This window comes from Camelina sativa, chromosome 9 (genome assembly GCF_000633955.1).
Source record: "Camelina sativa cultivar DH55 chromosome 9, Cs, whole genome shotgun sequence".
Classification (NCBI taxonomy): Eukaryota; Viridiplantae; Streptophyta; class Magnoliopsida; order Brassicales; family Brassicaceae; genus Camelina; species Camelina sativa.
The window spans coordinates 17,230,204-17,249,605 of record NC_025693.1 but is presented as its reverse complement, the minus strand read 5'-3'; the positions used below and the strand labels follow the sequence as shown (position 1 = coordinate 17,249,605).

Genomic DNA, 19,402 nt, shown 5'->3' with positions numbered 1-19,402 from the left:
GATTTGGTTTGGTTCGGTTCGGTTCTCCATTAACTCTCGTGGGTTCTATCTTCTTCACAGAGCTGGTGGGGGAGAAATCTCAGCAATGGCGCTACGGACACTCTCAACGTTTCCGTCTCTTCCTCGTCGTCTCACCAGACGTGAACCAAATTTCTCCGTGATTTACCGGAAGCAAGCGAGTTCAATTGTGTGTAAATCCATCGCTAGTTCTGAATCTCCGGTTTCGCTCTCAGAACGAGATGGATTCGCTGCGGCTGCTCCGACTCCTGGAGAGAGGTTCTTGGAGAACCAAAGAGCTCATGAAGCTAAGAAAGTGGTGAAGAGAGAGATTAAAAAAGAGAAGAAGAAGAAGATAAAGGAAGAAGTTGTGCGAAAAGTTGTTGATACTTCGGTCTCGTGTTGTTACGGCTGCGGAGCTCCGTTACAGACTTCCGAAGTTGATTCTCCTGGATTTGTTGATCTGATCACTTACGATTTGGTATGAATTCGAGCTTTTGGAATCTCAATTTTAGTTAGTTTAGTTGATTGATTGCAATTGAAGTGAGTTTTTTTTTTGAATTTTTTGTTGTTATTCTTGTAGAAGAAGAAGCATCATCAGTTAAGAACTATAATATGTGGAAGGTGTCAGCTTTTGTCTCATGGACATATGATTACAGCAGTTGGTGGTAACGGAGGATACCCTGGTGGGAAACAGTTTGTTTCAGCTGATGAACTTAGGGAGAAGCTTTCTCATTTGCGCCATGAGAAAGCTTTGATTGTCAAATTGGTGAGTAGTTTGTTAGTTAGCATGCAACTCCCAAGAATTCATTAAAATGATGTAATGGTTTGATGCATTTTGTGGTGTCACAGGTTGACATTGTGGATTTTAATGGAAGCTTTTTAGCTCGTGTTCGTGACTTAGTTGGAGCTAATCCGATTATACTAGTTATAACTAAGGTAAGGTTTTTACAGCCTGGTTACTTCTTCAATCCTTTTCAACTTTTCTCTGATAAAGAACTGTGTTTTGTACTGTTAGATTGATCTTCTTCCGAAAGGAACAGATATGAACTGTATTGGGGATTGGGTTGTAGAAATGACCACGAGGAAAAAGCTTAAGTAGGTATCAAGTACTTATCTATTAGGTTTGTTATCATAACAGTGACTTAATGTTTCTGGAGTTAGTGACTGATATGGATGGATGTAACTTTAACAGTGTCTTGAGTGTCCATCTCACAAGTTCAAAATCTCTGGATGGAGTTAGCGGAGTTGCATCAGAAATCCAGAAGGAGAAAAAGGTATATACCATGAATTGGCGTACATCTTGTTTCCTTTATGGTTAACTATCGGATAGTATAACCTTCTTTTGATTTATCTTCTGCAACCTAACCTCTCCATCTTTGTTTTTATTTCAGGGACGAGATGTCTACATTCTGGTATGTGCTTTCTACAAAGATTTTAGCTGACTGGGGATAGTTATTGATTTAGCTAGACGCATCTTAAATGAGAGATGCAATACTGATTTTCTTTTATGACCAGTAGAACTACTAAGTCTACACTACCCTGCTCTATAGGAAACACCAATTCATACAGGAGATAGAGGCTGTGCATTTTATAGCAACTTGTTTGACTGTCTGACAAATATTCATTCATCATTTGTCCATGCTTTCACAGGGTGCAGCGAACGTAGGGAAGTCAGCATTCATCAATGCTTTGCTGAGTAAGTCATTTGTTTACTCTTTTGTTTATGTCACTTGTCTTTACAGTTTGTGTCTGCTGGAATACTTCCTTTCGTTTTGTCTACGCCTACGTGCTGATTTATTCTAGTAGGGCTACTTTCTTTACAGTTTAGGTTGCATCTATAAATCGAGTTTGAATGGTTGTATATGTACTTCATTATACAGAAACAATGGCCGAAAGGGACCCTGTTGCAGCAGCGGCGCAAAAGTACAAACCAATTCAATCTGCTGTCCCTGGAACCACCTTGGGTCCGATTCAGATCAACGCCTTCCTCGGTGGAGAGGTATAAACTTAAACCTCCACCATTGTTTCTAGAAATTTCTGAAATTTTGCCACCAGTAGACATCTGCTAAAAGAATACCTTATTACCATAGAAGTTGTATGATACACCGGGTGTGCACCTACACCATAGACAAGCAGCTGTTGTTCATTCAGATGATTTACCAGCCCTTGCTCCTCAAAATCGACTCAGAGGCCAGTCTTTCGATGTAAGTTTTCTATATTATAGCCAGGTAAAGATTATTTTACCGTAACATAGTATGATGATTGTACTATTCTTTTGTTCCTTACAGATTTCAACTTTGCCAACTTCACTGTCAAGTAGTCCCAAGGGTGAGAGCTTAAATGGCTATACATTTTTCTGGGGAGGTCTCGTCAGGATCGACATCTTGAAGGTAACATTAGAACCAGAATGAATGCTGAATTATGTTTCACAGTGGGTATCAGGATTCTTTGATACCATTACATATTTGACATATTGCAGGTTCTACCGGAAACATGTATCACATTCTATGGTCCAAAGGCTCTTGATATTCATGTAGTACCAACCAAAACAGCTACGGACTTTTACCAGGCAAGTTTCTTTCACCATCAGTAACAACTTTGTAGCTAACATGAAGATAAATTCAATCTTCTAATTACCATTTACTTGGTACCCATTTATTGTGCAGAAAGAACTGGGTGTGCTTCTGACACCTCCATCAGGGAAAGATCAGATTCAAGAGTGGAAAGGATTACAATCTCATCGTTTACTCCAAATCGAAATCATTGATGCAAAAAGGTGATGTATTCATATTTTATTCCTTATCTATCGTTGATAAAACGAATGCTCATCATCTAACGTTGACACACTTCTTGATCAGACCGGCTAGTGATGTTGCAATTTCTGGGTTAGGATGGATTTCAATTGAACCAATTCGCAAAACACGTGGAACAGAACCGAGAGATCTCAACGAAGCAGAGCATCAGATACGTATTTGTGTCAGTGTGCCAAAACCAGTTGAAGTATTTCTCCGACCAACATTACCAATTGGTGCTACAGGTGCTGAATGGTATCAGTACCGTGATTTAACCGATGAGGAAGAAGAAGTAAGACCCAAATGGCACTTCTAAATTTTTGTTTAGATGCAAAAGTATCGGCTAAGTTTTCTCAAACCAGAGTTAATACATACAGTATGTAACATAATGGTAAAATAGAAAATTGTTTGTAATGAAACTTTACTAAAGTAGTATTCAATAAATTAAACATCAAGTGAACAACATTTCAGAAACTGAAAACTAGAAAAGCTCTACAACAACATATAAAACAGTAAAAAACAAGTCATTACACATCAATGGCATCTCCAGTAGATGAGCCACGATCATCTTCTGCTGGAACCACCACGTTGTCATACACTAACGCGGCTGTGGCTCCTCCAAGCAGAGGCCCAACCCAATACACAGCTTGGTTCTTAAAGCTTCCGTAAATCATCGCTGACCCAAAGGCACATGCCGGGTTCATGGACCCTCCAGAGAAGGGACCAGCGGCTAGAACATTGGCTCCCGCAACAAACCCAATGAATATTGGTCCCACGGCTAAAGGTAAACCACGTCTCGGATCGTTAGCCGTGAACACGGTATAGACCAGGACGAACGCTAAAACACCTTCAAGAATCGATGCTCCAAATCCCGTCATTTCTCCGGCAATCTTATAGATCGGTACGTGCTGATAATAAATCCAAACACAAATCAGAAAAACCAAACAAAACAAAGATCACACTGCAGACAAAAAAAGCAATCTAAATATTTAGTTACCTGTTCGACGACAGTTACTTTAAGGACAAGACAAGCCATAACAGAGGCAATCATCTGAGAAGTCCAATAGAACAAAGCGGTTGGAACACTAATCCGACCAGCAACCGCCATCCCAAACGTAACCGCTGGATTCACATGGCCACCAGAGACGTTCCAAGAGATGTAAACAGACGAAGACAACGCAAACGCATTCGCAATCGCCGGTATTAATACACCAAACGGACCCGACACATCACCCGCCATCAACTTCCCTGATTTATAAGAATAAAAACACAATTAACAATTTCTTTTCATTACAAAAAAAAAGAAGGATCAAACATATTTAGAAAACAGACTAAAAATTACTTGAAGCCATGACGGAACCAACGGCAGCGAGGACGAAGAAGAAGGTGGAGATAAACTCCGACACGTAACATCTCAACGCATTCATACTTATTACTCCTTGAAACTTACTTGAAAACGATGTTGGAATCATTCTTCTCATCAGTTACGTTCAAGTTTTTTGTTCTTTCTTTTCTCTGTTTTTGTTGTTGAATGAACGTAAGTAAAAACTATAAATATTACGAGAAGGTAACGACTTTTGATAAAAATGAGTTTTTAGAAAACATTTTAGTTAACCGTCTCCTCAATCAGAGTGAGAGAGTGGGAAGTTATTATTTACAGTTATCACGATTCATAATTTTCAGAGATGCCCTTACGTGAATAAATCACAAGTGTTACAAATCAAAAATATCAAACGTGTATAACCTTAGTTTTTGTTTGATATATTTGACACATAACACAATGTAAAAATAGAAGTATTCATATATTTCAAGAAAGTTATACACGTTTGCTATGTTCATTCCAAAACAACAACATACATTTGAGTATACATCTCACGAGGTGGGCCAATTCCTATACCAACCAGCCCAAGCCGAAACTAAACCGCTTATACCAAGTGTAACCGTGTGGTTACAAAACGGGTTCGGTTGAATTTCCGCCAATGCGATAATCAAATCTGCAATGTTGGCTGATATTCCCATCAACCTCATCACTATATCGCCACGGATTTCGCTAATTTTGGCGTTGATTTCATCTTTTGTTTCATCGGACGGATACCGGAGTTTTTTCAAGGAGTCGAGTCTCTGCCTTATGAAGATGCAATCAATGATGATGAAGAAAGTATAGCCGAAAGATTCGCCAAAAGCGGAGATAAAACTCATTTTCTTGGCGAGCTTGGCGTCTAATGATCCAATTCTTGATAACCAAAGAAAATGATCGAAGAAGAAGTAAACCATTTCTCCTGAATTGGCTAGGACCGCCAAGAGACGGATCACCGGGGTTGCCCCAGGGTTTCGTCTCAGCGCATTAAACCCCGTGAGAGATCTCCCTGTCCTGTTTTTCCATAATCCCCCGACCATAAATTAACAACGGTTGTTATTGTAAATATATTCACTTTTTACTTGTTGTCATTTAATATAAAGTGTATTAGCATTAGTCACTCTATTCAAATTTGGTAGATGAGATAAGATATTAATCAAGAAGTGAAATAAAGCAAACATTTCATTTCAATTCATCTATGAGACTATATTTACGATGATGCCACTGTGTAGATAAAGTGATAGATATTAGAAAGATGTGGGACCTGAAGGCTTTGCGGCTGAGACCGGAAGCCACCTCCCACTTCTTGAACCTATCGGCAGCTTCGGGTCGTGTGGCTTCAACGTGCCAGCACGCGAGCTTTGCCACATATTGGAATGTCTTAACAAGCTTGTCTATTCCGTCTCTTTTGGCCAAGAACACAACCAGCTTGTCCAACGTGTCCGACGCCATCGCCTAACGGTGGCAAAAGGAAGGAGAAGAGGAGGGAGAGAGAGAAGTTATGGAGATGATGAAGAAGATATAAACCACAAGTGACGTTTGTACTCGAAATAATCGAGGTTTTGTCTTTTGTTTGTTTTGAGAGGTTTGAGTTTGAGATGATTGCTTTGTGGTTGCTAATACTTGCGCTTGTTGTCTCATGTTTTGATATCAAAGGTTTGGGATAAATAAAAATATTTCTCTTTGATATGTGTGGAAGAAATATTCACAAATAATTTTTTTTAATTATATTTTGGGTTTCGTAAAACGAGACTGAAGATAATTCTCTATTTTACAATTTATTTGTCAGTTGGATAATGTGTGCACAGAAGTGTAATTGTTTATACAAATGGGCTTGATTTTAGGTTGGAGCTTGGGCCTTTAGCTCCAAATTGGAAGCCAGAATCCTTGTACTTTGAGAAATTATTTCATTGTGTGAACAGAAAAATGTTATATGCACAAAAGTGATACCATATAAGAAGAGCTAATTAATAACAATCTTATACGCTAAATGATTTACATGAACCACCTAGTTTTCTAATGTCCATTTTCACAGGCAATTTGGCATCGAGGGTTACTTCATTACAGTATCGGATTATGATTATCTAATGTTGTGGATACGATAATATGCACCACGCACATCTACATTCAGAAACACCAAATATAACGTATAAGTTGATAGGTTCAAGAAGTGGGAGGTTAAAGCTTTAACCAATCTGAATTCTATGAAGAGTCGAAGACTATGAAAGGTTAAAGCATAATCGAAAAAATATTTTAGTTACTTTTTACATAAGATTCAAATGAAAAGTACTAAAGTGTAGCTCATTTAAATCAAAGAAAAAAGGTCAAGGTAGGGACTAGGCTAGATATTGGACGTACCTAGATATCTAGACGAAGTGCAACATCACATACATAACATCCAACAAGTCGGAGGAGCATGACAGATTAGACATGAATCATGACAATTTTGAAACATGGGGTCGTGCATGATTACCACAAATAAATGTGCCTATCTCTTAAGCTTGATGAGCGCATGCATAAACAAGAAATAAATAATCGCCAAATTTGTCATCTAATTTTCTTGGTAGATAAATTTGGGCTGACTACGGTTTAACAAAGTCCAAGTTTCAAATAACGGTTTAATTGTTCTACTCCTATTACTAGTTAGCGTTTCATATTGTATTTGCTAAATTATTATATTTACTTAAACAATAATATTTATAGTGTAAGCTATATTTGCAAACATAAAAACTATACTATATGTTTTCTTATAGTATGAACATAATAATTTAGATTTCAATCAGTGATTACACAAACATAAATACTATATATGTGCTTTTGTATTGAAAAAATCTTTGGTATTAAAACTTTAATTCTTTATAATTGTACTGGGCAGAGATCCATCGATTTTCGACGATGAAATACATCACCACATACACGTCCGACGCTCATCCTCCTAGATACCCAAACTTTTGGCATTTTTAAACAAACAAAAAAAAGTGTCGATAGAGATCGGATAAATCAAAATCGATCAGTCTTTATAAAACAACAAGAGGCTATATATACATCGTTCATTGATATGTCACTTAAAAGGACACATCAAGTTAGGCAAAATAATTGAAGATGGATAAAATAAATATTTCTAATGGTTGTTTCGTTTTCTCAATAGTCGATTTTGTTCATATAAAACCAAGACTGTATATACTCCTTATACCTTATCCTTTAATTTTTCTTCGGTTGTATCTGTATTTTGGAAATGGAGAGACTCTTCCAACATTTAGCAGTTCACATCTTGGCCCATATGATAAAACAACCAAAAAAACATCATGATTTTTCACAAAATATATATATTTGATGCCACTTATTTTTTTTTTCTTGTATGTTCTACACATCCTACCGTGACCAACAATATTTACCAATAATTTTTATAAAATAACATTTGAAGTCTTCTTATTCTTATTTTAAAAAATATTTTCTTGCAATTCGAAATTATTTGTACAATTATTACGATGCATAGAAAAAAATTCTAATGTTGAAAGAACCCGGTTTTAGAAAATGTCAAAATCTACATGCATATTTTTTGAATAAATTGCAAAGATAAGTATCCTTTATCCTATAAAGCACAAGTCACATGTCCAATAAGATTGTGCCACATCAGATTCTTTTCAATTTAATTTGTCAAAAAAATAAAACAAAATTCCTAAAAAAAAACTCCACCGATCGTGGATAAATAATTCTGTGAGAAAAAAAAAAAATAACAATAGAATAAAGCCACATCAGATTTTGTTAAGAAAACTGTAACCTAAATCGTGTAAAAAAATAGGAATCTTTTATAGCAAATATCTGGACTATTAAATAGAGTTTTAATTTGTTGTATATGTATATTAAGCTCAAGTACAAGGTCATAAGCCCAATTTTTTGTGAACCTCTAAGTGAGTTTTGGGCTTATGCACAATATATGAAGCCCACAAACATACCAATGAATAACCCTAAGCATCAGAACACGTGTGTTCACCTTTTCATCTTCTCGACGGAAGCACAACTCCACTAACAGATCCACGTTCATGGTAGTTACAACTTACAACAATTCTCATCTTCTATATAAATGTTCTTCAACTTTCTCTAAACACAAAATACGCATCTCAAAACCTCTTCTATTTTGTTACCAAAAAAAAAAAAAAAAACCTCTTCTAATTTCAATTACCAATGCACCACCAGATCAAACACGAAAACCTCTTTCAACTTCAGAAAGCTAAATCCCTTTGAAAACAACAATTATCTTTGGAGGTAAATTCTTTAGCTTTTGTTCATATCTATTACTTTTTTCTTCAATGCATATTAATTATGATTTCTATTATTGTTTCAGCTTTGAAAACAAGAATGGAATATCAGAGCTTTAAAAGCCTCTATTTGCTTCCGATTCTAAACGGTGAAATTCAAAAGTCTGGATCTACATAGTCCAACTATAACGAAAGGGGCTAGGCCGTGATCAAAGAAATCCAAGTATGTACTAACTGTTTTTGATAATAACCACTCATATGATTTTGTTTGCAATTTTGGCTTCAGTCCCTTATATTAATCTATTCTTCTGATTCAGGCTTACGTTTGTGTACAAGCCAGGAGAGTGTTTTCAAGATAACGTGAGTAGTATATTTATCTACTTCTACTGAACTTTTTTACTTAGGTATTAAAGCGTACTTTTTCTTTACCACATTCTGATTTTGGGAATTGGATTTTTGAATTTGCAGAAGGAATGTGCTTTACATCAGGAAATTTGGTAAAAATTCAGTTACAAGAGCACCACTGAAAGGAAAGATTTGATTCCTCTCATCTTTCACATGTACTCTGAAGGTTCCTTCTTTTTCTTGCTTTACCTACTAATATGATTTGTTGTGATTTTTTATCCTTGAGATGAGCCTGAAACAAATCTGTGTTGCTATCATTATAGGAGAGTATCCCTGTCCTGTTCTGCAACAAAAGTCTTCACTAAATTTACACATATAGTTGCTGTGAAGGCTACCGGAAATGTGTTATGCTACGAGGTTTGTATTTTTTTTGCTTTGAGTTTCTGTCTACTAACTATTTGTCAAATAGCCTGACAGAAAAATTTGTCCCGTTTCTAATTTAGAACCACTTAATTGATTGATGAACAATTTGTTTCTCTACTTTTGATACGCTTTGTTTTTTTTTTGCGGGAAAGTTTTTGCAGAGTGGAGTAAACGAATGACATTGAAACCAACTAGAGTCTTAGCTTTCATTTATAAAGCCAAAGAAATTCTTCAAGTTGATTGTTGTAATTTATAAGTGTTTGTGGTATAACATAAAAACTCATTCCTTTAAGTTTTTCTTTTTTGTTCGGATTTTCTAATAAACTCTCCTTTGCAGAAGTTAAGTTCTCATTAACCAATCTAGGTTGTAGCAAATTCAAGAGTAAAAAAGCATGCCTAATTTAACAAGGTTTGTTTTTACGAATAAATTTAAACAGATTTCATTTCACTTTATCTTTGACTTGCATCATATTGATATATCCATGTCTCTGTAGATTAATTCTTAATCCACAAAAGAGAACTTTCAGAGGTGTTTACATTAGTTTTCATGCTCTATGCTTTTTTGGTATAGTAGACATACAATTACTTCCAAGTTTCCTTAATAGTCCAGTTACAATGAGGCATTTGTTTTTCACCAGAACTAATAAACGTTTGTTCAATTGCTTTGTGCCTACGATCTTGACAGGATTCCAAGCAAAAAAACATTAAAAGAAACTGATCAAATCTTGGAAGAAGCATGTGTTATTTAGAAATTACAAGAGACTTAACCAAGAAATTCGAATAAGCATTCACCTTTTACACCGGGCGAGATATACAAGAGGCCACCAACTTTGTTGAATTTGGGAATACATACATATATTGTTTTTGACCCGTACTAGATTTTTACATACATATATTTGGCTGTAATTTAATTTTATAGACTTTGATCTAAGTTCATAGTAATAATAATATTAGTAAAGTTTTAATAAAAGCCAACAGTAACCATGCGTAGTAACAAAAACAAAAACTGATTAAAGTTTAACTAAATAATTTTGCTTTAAAGCTATGTCACATTTCTATCAAAAAATATATTTAGTAGCACATAATTAAGAATATATTATATGATTTCAGCAGTTTAAAAACCGTGCGTATGCACGGGCCAAATACTAGTATTTTTATAATGCTAAACTTTTGTAGTCATCGACTCATCGTCATAGTCAATTTTTTTTTTTCCCATTTTTTCCTAGCTAGCTTTGTTTGGCTCTACAAAGTTAAGTACAGCTTGCAAATACTAATTCGGTATGAATTATATTCTGCCGTTAGAAAATGTAATATTTTTGTCACATCATTTTTTTTTGTTTTTGTTGATTTTTTCATATCAAATATCAGCCCTAGAAATATAAAATTGAATCGCTTACGAGCTGGACTTCTTCATACAGTCATTTTGTCTTGGTCACATTCCACACGTAGAAGTTAGTCAAATTCTACATGCACACAATGGCAGACCTAGGAAGAGCATAAGTCACCAATTAAGGGGTCAGTTAAAATTTTGCTAAACTTTTGTCATCGTCATTTTTTAAGTATCGCTTGCAAATACTAAATACCGTTCTAACTTCGGTATTATATACACTACAAGAAAACATGGAATTGGTTACTGCAATTTGCGACTAAAAACACAGTCGCTAAATTTAACGACTGAATTGCGATTGTTTAGCTACTGAATGGCTAATAAAATAAATCAGTCGCCTAGTAGACGCTAATTGGAGACTGATGCATATTGTCGTAGTGTAGTCGCCAATTTGCGACTAATTTGGAGACCAGTTTAACAGTCGCTAAAAGATTGCAACTAAAGAGCTACTATTTAGCGACTGCTTTAATAAATTTGGACCTTAACAAAATTTGGGCCGTAACAAAACACGAAAACCCATTAATTTCGTTTTCTTCCCCGAACAAACCCTAATCTTTTCTCATTTATTTTCTCATTTCTTCTTCTTCTTTTTCTTCGAGACAAAACGGCGAAACCTCAAAACCCTAGATCTAAATTCCTCTCACTCGACGAAACCGTAAACCCTTGATGGCTGGACAAAAGAAAAGAGGCGGAGGAAGAAGAAACCCCTCTAATCGAACCTCTGGAACCTCACAAACAGCGAATCACAGCCCCGCCAATCTTCCTCCCCAGTATACCTTCACGCCGGCGAACCATCGAGTTCCAGAGACTGATTCTCAGGGAACTCCTCTCCCAAACCTTCAGCCTCCAGTGAGACCTACACCTTCTTACCGAGACTATCCACCTCCAACAAATCTGTTCCACCACTCGAGGACCTTTCCCGGAACATCCCCTTCCGGCATAGATCCAACCAGGCGAAATCTAAACCCTCAACCTCTGGCCTCCGCGACGAATCCACCAGAATTCTCGAGTCAACTTGGAGAGTCTCCTCAACCGTCAGTCACGAATCATCGTCGACAGTCTCCTCAAGTCGCGAATCTACCACGAGAGTCTCCTCTACCTCGACAGTCTCATCGACCACCCTCTTCTCAACCTGGTCAACCTCGAGCAGCTTATGCATCGCTTCACAGTTCTCAGGCACAAAACTCACATGAGGAAGAAGCTAATTCGGAGGATGATGGTGCAAGGGAATCAAATCTCCCAGCTGATGTACTCGCTTCTTTACATGACATGCTTGTCCAACCAGGCCGTGAGAAGTATACCACTGTCCTCTCTCCCTCATTAGAGCGTGGAACCACTTGGTAAGAATTTGGATTAGAATTTTGTATTTTGGATTAGAATTTGATTGTGTTTGTTTGTTTGGATTAGAATTTGATTGTGTTTGTTTGTTTGTGACTAGAGTTTGGATTAGAATTTTGTATTTTGGATTTTTTGTGATTAGAATTATTAGAATTTTGGATTGTTTGTGTTTGTTTGTGATTAGAATTTTACTTGGATTGATCGATTTGTTTGTATTTGATTAGAATTTGACTACTGATTTGTTTGTGTTTGAAGGTTTGGTAAAGACAAGTCATCACTTACCCGACAGATTACAAAAGTGTTTACAAACAAGTTTGATGGTCCATTTTACAGTTGGGGTTGTGTTCCGAATGCAAGAAGAGAAGGTTACTTCTTGGAATTCGCGGTAAACTTCTACTCCTTTCAATTTGATTTCTGTATTTATAGTTTTTTTCTTGGTTTTTTTTATCACTAACACTAGTCTTCTTTTGTAGAAAACACACACCTGGGATCCCTCTCTAACCGGTGTGGTTCAAGCAAAGTTCTATAGCATTTGTCAAAACCGTATGAAAGACATGGTTTCCAAGGCAGCAGCTCAGCGAGAGGAAGTGAAACCGAGGTGGATTGAGAGAACTCTTTGGAAAGAAATGTGTGACTATTGGGACACCGAAGAAGCCATGGCAAAGAGTGCAACCACTTCAGCAGCTCGAATGTCTGACCGTAATGGTCTTGGCCCTCACAAACATGTATCAGGGCCGAAGTCTTACTTACAAATCGAACAAGAGATGGTGAGTTACATCATAACCTTTTCATTGTTTAATTACTTGACATCAAATGGTTCCTAACCTTTTCATTGTCTAACATTCCAGGAAGTAGAATTGGGAAGGCCGCCAACTATTCCTGAAGTTTTTCTCAGGACTCATACTAAAAAAGATGGTACTTTTGTGGATAAGAAAGCGCAAGCAGTTCATGAGGCATATAAGAAAAGAAGGGAAGCTAAGTTGGCTGCTCAGGATAATGATGAGTCTTCAGATGGTACTTCACGTCGATCAGAGCTATCTCACGAGGAGGATGATGAGCTCTTTCTTCAGGTAATTTGCTTCTTTCTAATAAGCTATTAAGTTTTTCATTGTTAAGTAATTATAATAACTTTTTCTCTCTGTTTTGTGTATGGAGTCTACTTACATAAATGATAGAGGAACATACTTTGGAGTTGGAAGCCTAGGAAGTTACATCAACGGGAAGCGGAAGTACCCTGGAAGCTCTTCTACTTTCACAACCCTGCAACAACAGCTTGAAGACGCTAACCGCAAGATAGAGGAACAAGCAGCTCTACAAGCAGAGCGTGACGCAGAGGCTTCACGGGTTGCAGCTGAGGCTTTGCGGGTTGCATCTGAGCAACAAGCAGAGATCTCACGCTTGGTGAGCTTCCTCAAGACCAACCCGAACTATGTCGCCTTCCTTGAGTCTCAAACCAATGACCCAAACCCTGCTGATTTTCAAAGTTAGGTTCCCTCATGTAATATTTGCAACAATCTTGGATATTTGGATGTTTTTTGGAACTTTTGCAACTTTTGTAAAAACATGGTACTTATGTCGTTGTTTAATTTCATGTTTGTTATGTTTTAGTACCTGTTTTCTTAATTTGTTTGTGGTATTACAAAATCAAATAATGCATTTTTACCATAATTTTTTAAAAAACATGATAATTAAACAGTTGCAAAACAGTCACCAAAACGTAATCAAAACAGTACTCAAACAGTCGCAAATGAGTAACCATATCAGTCGCTAAAGCGTTGCAATTCAGTTGCAATTTTAGCGACTGTTTGGCGAGGGAAGAGCGACCCCAATTATCAGTCGCCAATTAGTAGCTCCATAGCGACCGTTTAGCGACTGATTTTTTTAGCGACGCACTGTTTAGCGACTACGTATGTCAGTCGCCAAGCAGTCGTGACTAAATAGTTAGCGACTGTATAGTTACAGTTTTTGCAGTCGGTAAATCCATGTTTTCTTGTAGTGATATATTCTACTGTTAAGAAAAACGTAATATTTTGCCACATCAGTTTCTTTTCTTTTTGTTCTGATTTTTTCATGTCATATATCAGCCTTGGAAATATAATAATTGAATTCATTACGAGCTGGATCTTCTTTATATATATACAGTCATTTGTCTTGGTCACAATCCATGTAGAAGTTTGGTGATGTACATCGATTATTCTATTTTGTTTGTTACTGAATATCTTAAAATGGAAGAAATAGTTTTCATGTGGTCATGAAATTTTAAAAAGACTAATGAACCCACAATCAACACGAACCATTAGAGTTTGTGGCTTCCGGTTTGACAAAAAAAGAAGTGTCTGAAGTTTCTATTGGCTTTAGAGACTTAAGCAAGTTTTAAGTGTTAAAGAACAATAGAAGTGATTTACAAAATAATTACAAGTTTTCCCAATCGAGAAAAATTCTTACGTCATGTGTATAATAATTATGCAGCTTCTAGTGGGATCCGATTACTTAATTCGATTGACTATATAACCCAACCTATCATTATCAGTTACTCGGTTATGTGTGCATTTAATTGTTATTGAATGTTAAGAATGTGGTCCATGCATATGTAGAAAACACTAAGTTAGTCTTATACATTTTATGCTATTACTAAACAAATCACTAATCAAATGTAGTGGTCTAAAACCACGATCAAATACTGAAAATCAGAAGCTGTGGTCCTTAATCTTAGATTCTTAGTGGTACGTAGATATCCACATTAGTTAATGTTCATATTATAAACAGAGGGCTTGCACTCGTTCTAATATAAAATAAAGTATAGAAGGTAAATTTTATACAAAAGAATGAATATATATATATATATATATATATATATATATATATATCTTATATAACATGAGAAGGTTTTTCCTAACTCTTACTCACATTGCAACATTTTGCATTCTCTTTTAGTGGCATCAGTTATCTTTTATTTCTATTTTTTTCTTCAATAAATTTTTATCATTTTCAATTCCAAATAATCATACTTCTCTTATCCACTTGGTACAATTGACATATATTTTTAAATCCACTTTTATATCTTAAATTCTTTTGTTAAACAAAATCAGATTGTTTTATAATAAAATCTCATATGATATATTTGATACAAAATCTAATATTCTATAACACTTACTAATATATTAACTGATATTTGATACATCTTTTTTAACATTTTCTTACATTCTATTTAATTTTTCTTTCATCCTTTTAAGTGAAAAAAATACACACTATTTTATAATAAAAGAAAATATCATAATAAAAACCATATCTTGGATGAGAAATGAAATAGTTTAAATACATGATTATGATTATGCCTTTATGTAATTTTATAAACCTTAATTATTACGCATTTTAAAATCATATAATGTTTTCTTTTGTTAATTGAGTAGGCAATAAAGTTAGTTAGTTCCACTAAAATCCTATTAAATTATGATAAATTACATTATAATGTATAAATTACACAATAATAGCTTTTCCTTTGATATCAATGCACATATCAACATAAAATCGATCTGTCAAGAGCATTTCAGAATTGTTGTCATGTTCAAAATCATATATATATATATATATATATATATATATATATAAAAGAAGATTTTGATATATGCTGACTTTTCTTGATTTTCTATCTATTTAATTTCATTACACAATTGTAAGTGACATATTTAAAATAGTATTAACTAAATCATTAAGTTTGATTATTTCTTATATGGAAAATATATTGAAACTTTATATTTAATATCATGTAGTGGGTTATAAATTTCTTTCACCATGTATTAAAGAGTGATGCATTTTTATAATTTCAATAACCATGCATTGAACTGTATTTAATCTAAGGAAAAGATTTCCGTTCCAAATATTTATCTTACAAAAGTTATGACACCAAATTTCATAATTCCCAAATTTGTAACTGTCAATAAATTATTTTGAACCTAAGAATAACATCTATCTAACATTCAAATAGTGTACGTATATATAGCCATAGGTAGACAATTACTTAAATACTTGGACTCAAATTTACTCTCAAATTCTAGAGCTGTTCTAACGTATCATCATCGCTGCAAGAGGATAACAGATCGTCAAGTTTCTTGATATGATGGTACTCCTCCAATCCTCGATGATCAAACAGAGGTTTGATGTATAGCAAAGAGTCCTTATAATTAATCAAAATATATTTACTCTTTTTCTCCATAATCAAGATATACTTCATGTGTTCTGTGTTTCACAAATGCGAAGAAGAGTGAAAAACATGGCCAAGTCTTTTCCAACTTTTATAGTTACATAGACTCATTTTATTTTTGGTAGAATGGTTACATAGATGCATTGACAAAGTACATTTCGTAAAATAATTTCCTATTAAACAATATGTTTTTCTCACTAAAATATACTTCATCCATTCCTTATTAATTAATCCATTTTCTAGAGAAAAAAAAATGTTGCACAAAAAAAACAAATTTTAGGTTTTCTATATATTTTTAATAAGTAATTAATGACAAATTGTAAACTTCAAAAAAAAAAACTGAATATTATTGGTTGAAATTTGTTAATCGAAAAAAATAATGCGACTAAAGTCAGTTTCTAATATGTTTTCTTAATATGTTTGAAAATCCTAAAATATGGATTAATCATGAACAGAGGAAGTATTGTCTAATATAACAATTTAATACAGTTCCACATAATTTTAAAACTAATGTACTGTTTAAAATTTTCAATGATAATGGAAAGAAGGTCGGATTATGATTTGTGGCAACATTTTCATTTTGTTGGATGAAAGAGATTTTGTTTCATATTACAATATTGGCCAGGCTGGATTGTGGAGAATCACTATCCATGAAGATGGAGGCATATCAAAGGCACTTCAAACATTTGGACCGAGCAAAATAAAAGTTAATTATACAGAGGTGAGTCGTAAAAAAAGCAATCAATAGAAAAAATGGTACATCAATACTCCATAGTATAAAATTTATAAAAGTCAAATGTTTTATTTACGAAATCATTCACAAAAAAAAAAGTTGAGGCAAGTTCATTCAAGAGTGATGGAGAGATAATGTTTAGTATGTTTAGTATTTGAAGTTTAGGGTTTATAATTTAGTTATTTTGTATATATATAAGGATATTATTGAAAATGGATTACAAGAGAGGGTATTTCTTTTAAAATTATTTGTTGTTAAGTATTACTTTTAGATGATGAAAGTAAAATTAATATATAGAACAACATTAAATTATCTATCAAAGTAATTATATAGTAAGGTCTTACAATTTTCTTTTTAGACTACTTATCAGTTTTTTTTCAAAAAAAAAACAAAAATGCAAATAATTATAATTTATCTTAATTACTTAACGAAAATAGAAAATTAAATTGATTTTGCGGTAATTAAAACAATGGTCCTATTATTATAGTAACATAGTGTCGAAATATTTTCAACAATTCTAATTCTGTGTAATTTAACTTTTTAATTTTTTCTATCTTAAAATGACTCTTTTATGAAGCATCATATAAAAATTATATATTAAGATATTATAGTTAAACCGTAATATTATAAAAATTGATTTTTAAGACATATATTAACAATTACATGTACATTTCATATACAATTGAATAGAAACTTGATTCTTTATTTCAAATTAATAATGCATACATAACCCACGCATCGCGTGGGCTACTTTCTAGTATATATAAATTTTTTGGTTCGTATCAATATATGTACATTTATATGAGTTCCACTTTCAGACGTCCATGCATAGACATGAGTCATTTGCCGAAAGGCCGAAGGCGTAACAATATACTTTGAAAGATATCCCCTATATATTAATAGAGAAGCACACTCTTGAAAAAGTTGATGTGTCGCCGCCAGAGAGCTCGGTGCACTTTTTAGCAAAATACCATTAAATTTTATACATTATTACATTAACATGCCATTATATATATTTTTAAAACAATTAACTGAATAATAATTAGAAATGTCATCATTTCTCACACAAATTTAAATATCACATATTAAAACTAATTAAATAATTACATATTTTTTTAAATTAAAATTTCACTAAAATTTACTTACAAATATACTACAAGTCAAAGTTATATTGACTTTTTAAAATCAATATAGATATTTATTTCTTAAAATCAATATAAGTAAAATATTCTAAAAAAGGTATAAAACATATCAATTAATATAAAGTTAATAAAAATAAAAAACATATAACTTATTAACATAATCATATAAAAGTGAAATGTTATTTTTATGTTAATATTATTACCATAATAATTTAAATAACAAGCTTTCAATAGTTATTATAATTGATTATAAAAAAAAAATATTACCCTGAATTATCTCCAACTCATAAATAAATATAAAAATGACAACAAATTAGAGGATGTCATGATGTGTGATTATTTATATATATCTAAGTATGTAAACTAATTAATATCAACATTTATATTCATTTAAAAATGGAAATATTGATAACAAATAGGAATATACGTTCTAATTGTATATTCATCTATGTGCTATTAAAAAGGAATGAGACAGTAACCCTTATCATTATAAATAAACTTACTACCAAAAAATAATCATAATATATTTAAAATGAGTGATTATTAGAAAAAATTGTTATAGTTACTCGATAAACAATAAATATAAATTTGATTTTTTAAAACACACAAAATCTATATTGCCATAAATTGTAACATTTTATAATTATATTCTTTACCACGTTCACATATTCACGGGTAAAATGTATTCTTACACTAGTATGTTAATTTTGGAATTTCATTAATTTTTTCATGATGGGTTTTTGGTAATAATCCGTCATTTATAGAAAATATTAACAAACGGACTAACTCAAAAGACTTAAATAGCCTAATCAAAAATATTAAATCAAAAAATTATATTATCTTCATAAATTTATTTTAGAATCTGATTGTTACTAACATATAATAAAATTAATTAAACCACCAAGTAATTNTTTTTTTTTTTTTTTTTTTTTTGGACAAAGATAGATTTCCATTCATTCAAATAGAAACAGTACAAGGAGAAGGAAAAGGAATTTCAGAGTTCAAATGATTAAAATTACAAAGATAGACTTTCCCCAAAGTCATAAACAGAAAGATAAGGAGCATCAAGCAATAGTCCAAGAGAGCTGTGAGACAGTCGCTAAGAAGCAAGCTGAGACATGAGAGATCATGGTTGCAAGGCTGATCAGCATCGAAGAATCCAATAGCTGACAAAGTAGTCACGGTCAAACGACTTGGTGACGTTGATGGGTGAATCAAAGCCAAAGAGCTCTCCGAAGAGAGGGGCAGAGGCATAAGCATTGCCTTGGCAGGGATTCGGTGGGTTGTAACCCGGTTGGTGGTGATGGTTCTGAGATTTAGATGCTTCGGTGAAGAAGCCTGATAGCTTGAGTGGTAACACCCACTCCATGGAGATGGGGTCATAATGCCACTTGGCTTCAGGTTCTTAGGAGGATACTTCAGTAA

At 33.7% G+C, this 19,402-nt stretch overlaps 3 protein-coding genes and 1 long non-coding RNA gene across 4 annotated transcripts; 2 read left to right on the top strand and 2 right to left on the bottom strand.

Annotated features, from left to right (window-relative positions):
- On the top strand, positions 39-3,206 carry LOC104711205 (NO-associated protein 1, chloroplastic/mitochondrial-like). The gene is made up of 13 exons (XM_010427884.2): positions 39-478; positions 581-766; positions 850-936; positions 1,016-1,095; positions 1,193-1,274; positions 1,392-1,412; positions 1,651-1,696; positions 1,881-1,999; positions 2,091-2,204; positions 2,289-2,390; positions 2,480-2,569; positions 2,667-2,776; positions 2,859-3,206. The coding sequence occupies exons 1-13, from the start codon at positions 86-88 to the stop codon at positions 3,106-3,108; spliced, it is 1,680 nt and encodes a 559-aa protein (XP_010426186.1). The 5' UTR covers positions 39-85; the 3' UTR covers positions 3,109-3,206.
- On the bottom strand, positions 3,233-4,316 carry LOC104711204 (probable aquaporin TIP5-1). The gene is made up of 3 exons (XM_010427883.2): positions 4,135-4,316; positions 3,790-4,040; positions 3,233-3,700 (listed from the first exon to the last, which is right to left on the bottom strand). Exons 1-3 carry the CDS (start codon positions 4,271-4,273, stop codon positions 3,320-3,322), a joined length of 771 nt encoding a protein of 256 aa, XP_010426185.1. The 5' UTR covers positions 4,274-4,316; the 3' UTR covers positions 3,233-3,319.
- LOC104711203 (peroxisomal membrane protein 11B-like) lies at positions 4,574-5,802 on the bottom strand. The gene is made up of 2 exons (XM_010427882.2): positions 5,414-5,802; positions 4,574-5,163 (listed from the first exon to the last, which is right to left on the bottom strand). Exons 1-2 carry the CDS (start codon positions 5,599-5,601, stop codon positions 4,665-4,667), a joined length of 687 nt encoding a protein of 228 aa, XP_010426184.1. The 5' UTR covers positions 5,602-5,802; the 3' UTR covers positions 4,574-4,664.
- LOC104711202 lies at positions 8,201-9,624 on the top strand. Its single transcript, XR_755220.2, has 6 exons — positions 8,201-8,415; positions 8,495-8,631; positions 8,726-8,768; positions 8,877-8,979; positions 9,077-9,170; positions 9,329-9,624. It is a non-coding gene; the product is annotated as an uncharacterized LOC104711202 (long non-coding RNA).

Excerpts from the sequence above, each read along its gene's own strand:
- LOC104711204 (XM_010427883.2), bottom strand. The coding sequence starts at position 4,273 with ATGAGAAGAATGATTCCAACATCGTTTTCAAGTAAGTTTCAAGGAGTA. Across the intron at positions 4,041-4,134 it reads TGGTTCCGTCATGGCTTCAA|GGAAGTTGATGGCGGGTGAT; the intron begins GTAATTTTTAGT and ends CTTATAAATCAG. Across the intron at positions 3,701-3,789 it reads AAGTAACTGTCGTCGAACAG|CACGTACCGATCTATAAGAT; the intron begins GTAACTAAATAT and ends ATTTATTATCAG.
- LOC104711203 (XM_010427882.2), bottom strand. The coding sequence starts at position 5,601 with ATGGCGTCGGACACGTTGGACAAGCTGGTTGTGTTCTTGGCCAAAAGA. Across the intron at positions 5,164-5,413 it reads CTCAGCCGCAAAGCCTTCAG|GACAGGGAGATCTCTCACGG; the intron begins GTCCCACATCTT and ends ATGGAAAAACAG.
- LOC104711205 (XM_010427884.2), top strand. The coding sequence starts at position 86 with ATGGCGCTACGGACACTCTCAACGTTTCCGTCTCTTCCTCGTCGTCTC. Across the intron at positions 479-580 it reads ATCTGATCACTTACGATTTG|AAGAAGAAGCATCATCAGTT; the intron begins GTATGAATTCGA and ends TTATTCTTGTAG. Across the intron at positions 937-1,015 it reads TTATACTAGTTATAACTAAG|ATTGATCTTCTTCCGAAAGG; the intron begins GTAAGGTTTTTA and ends TTGTACTGTTAG.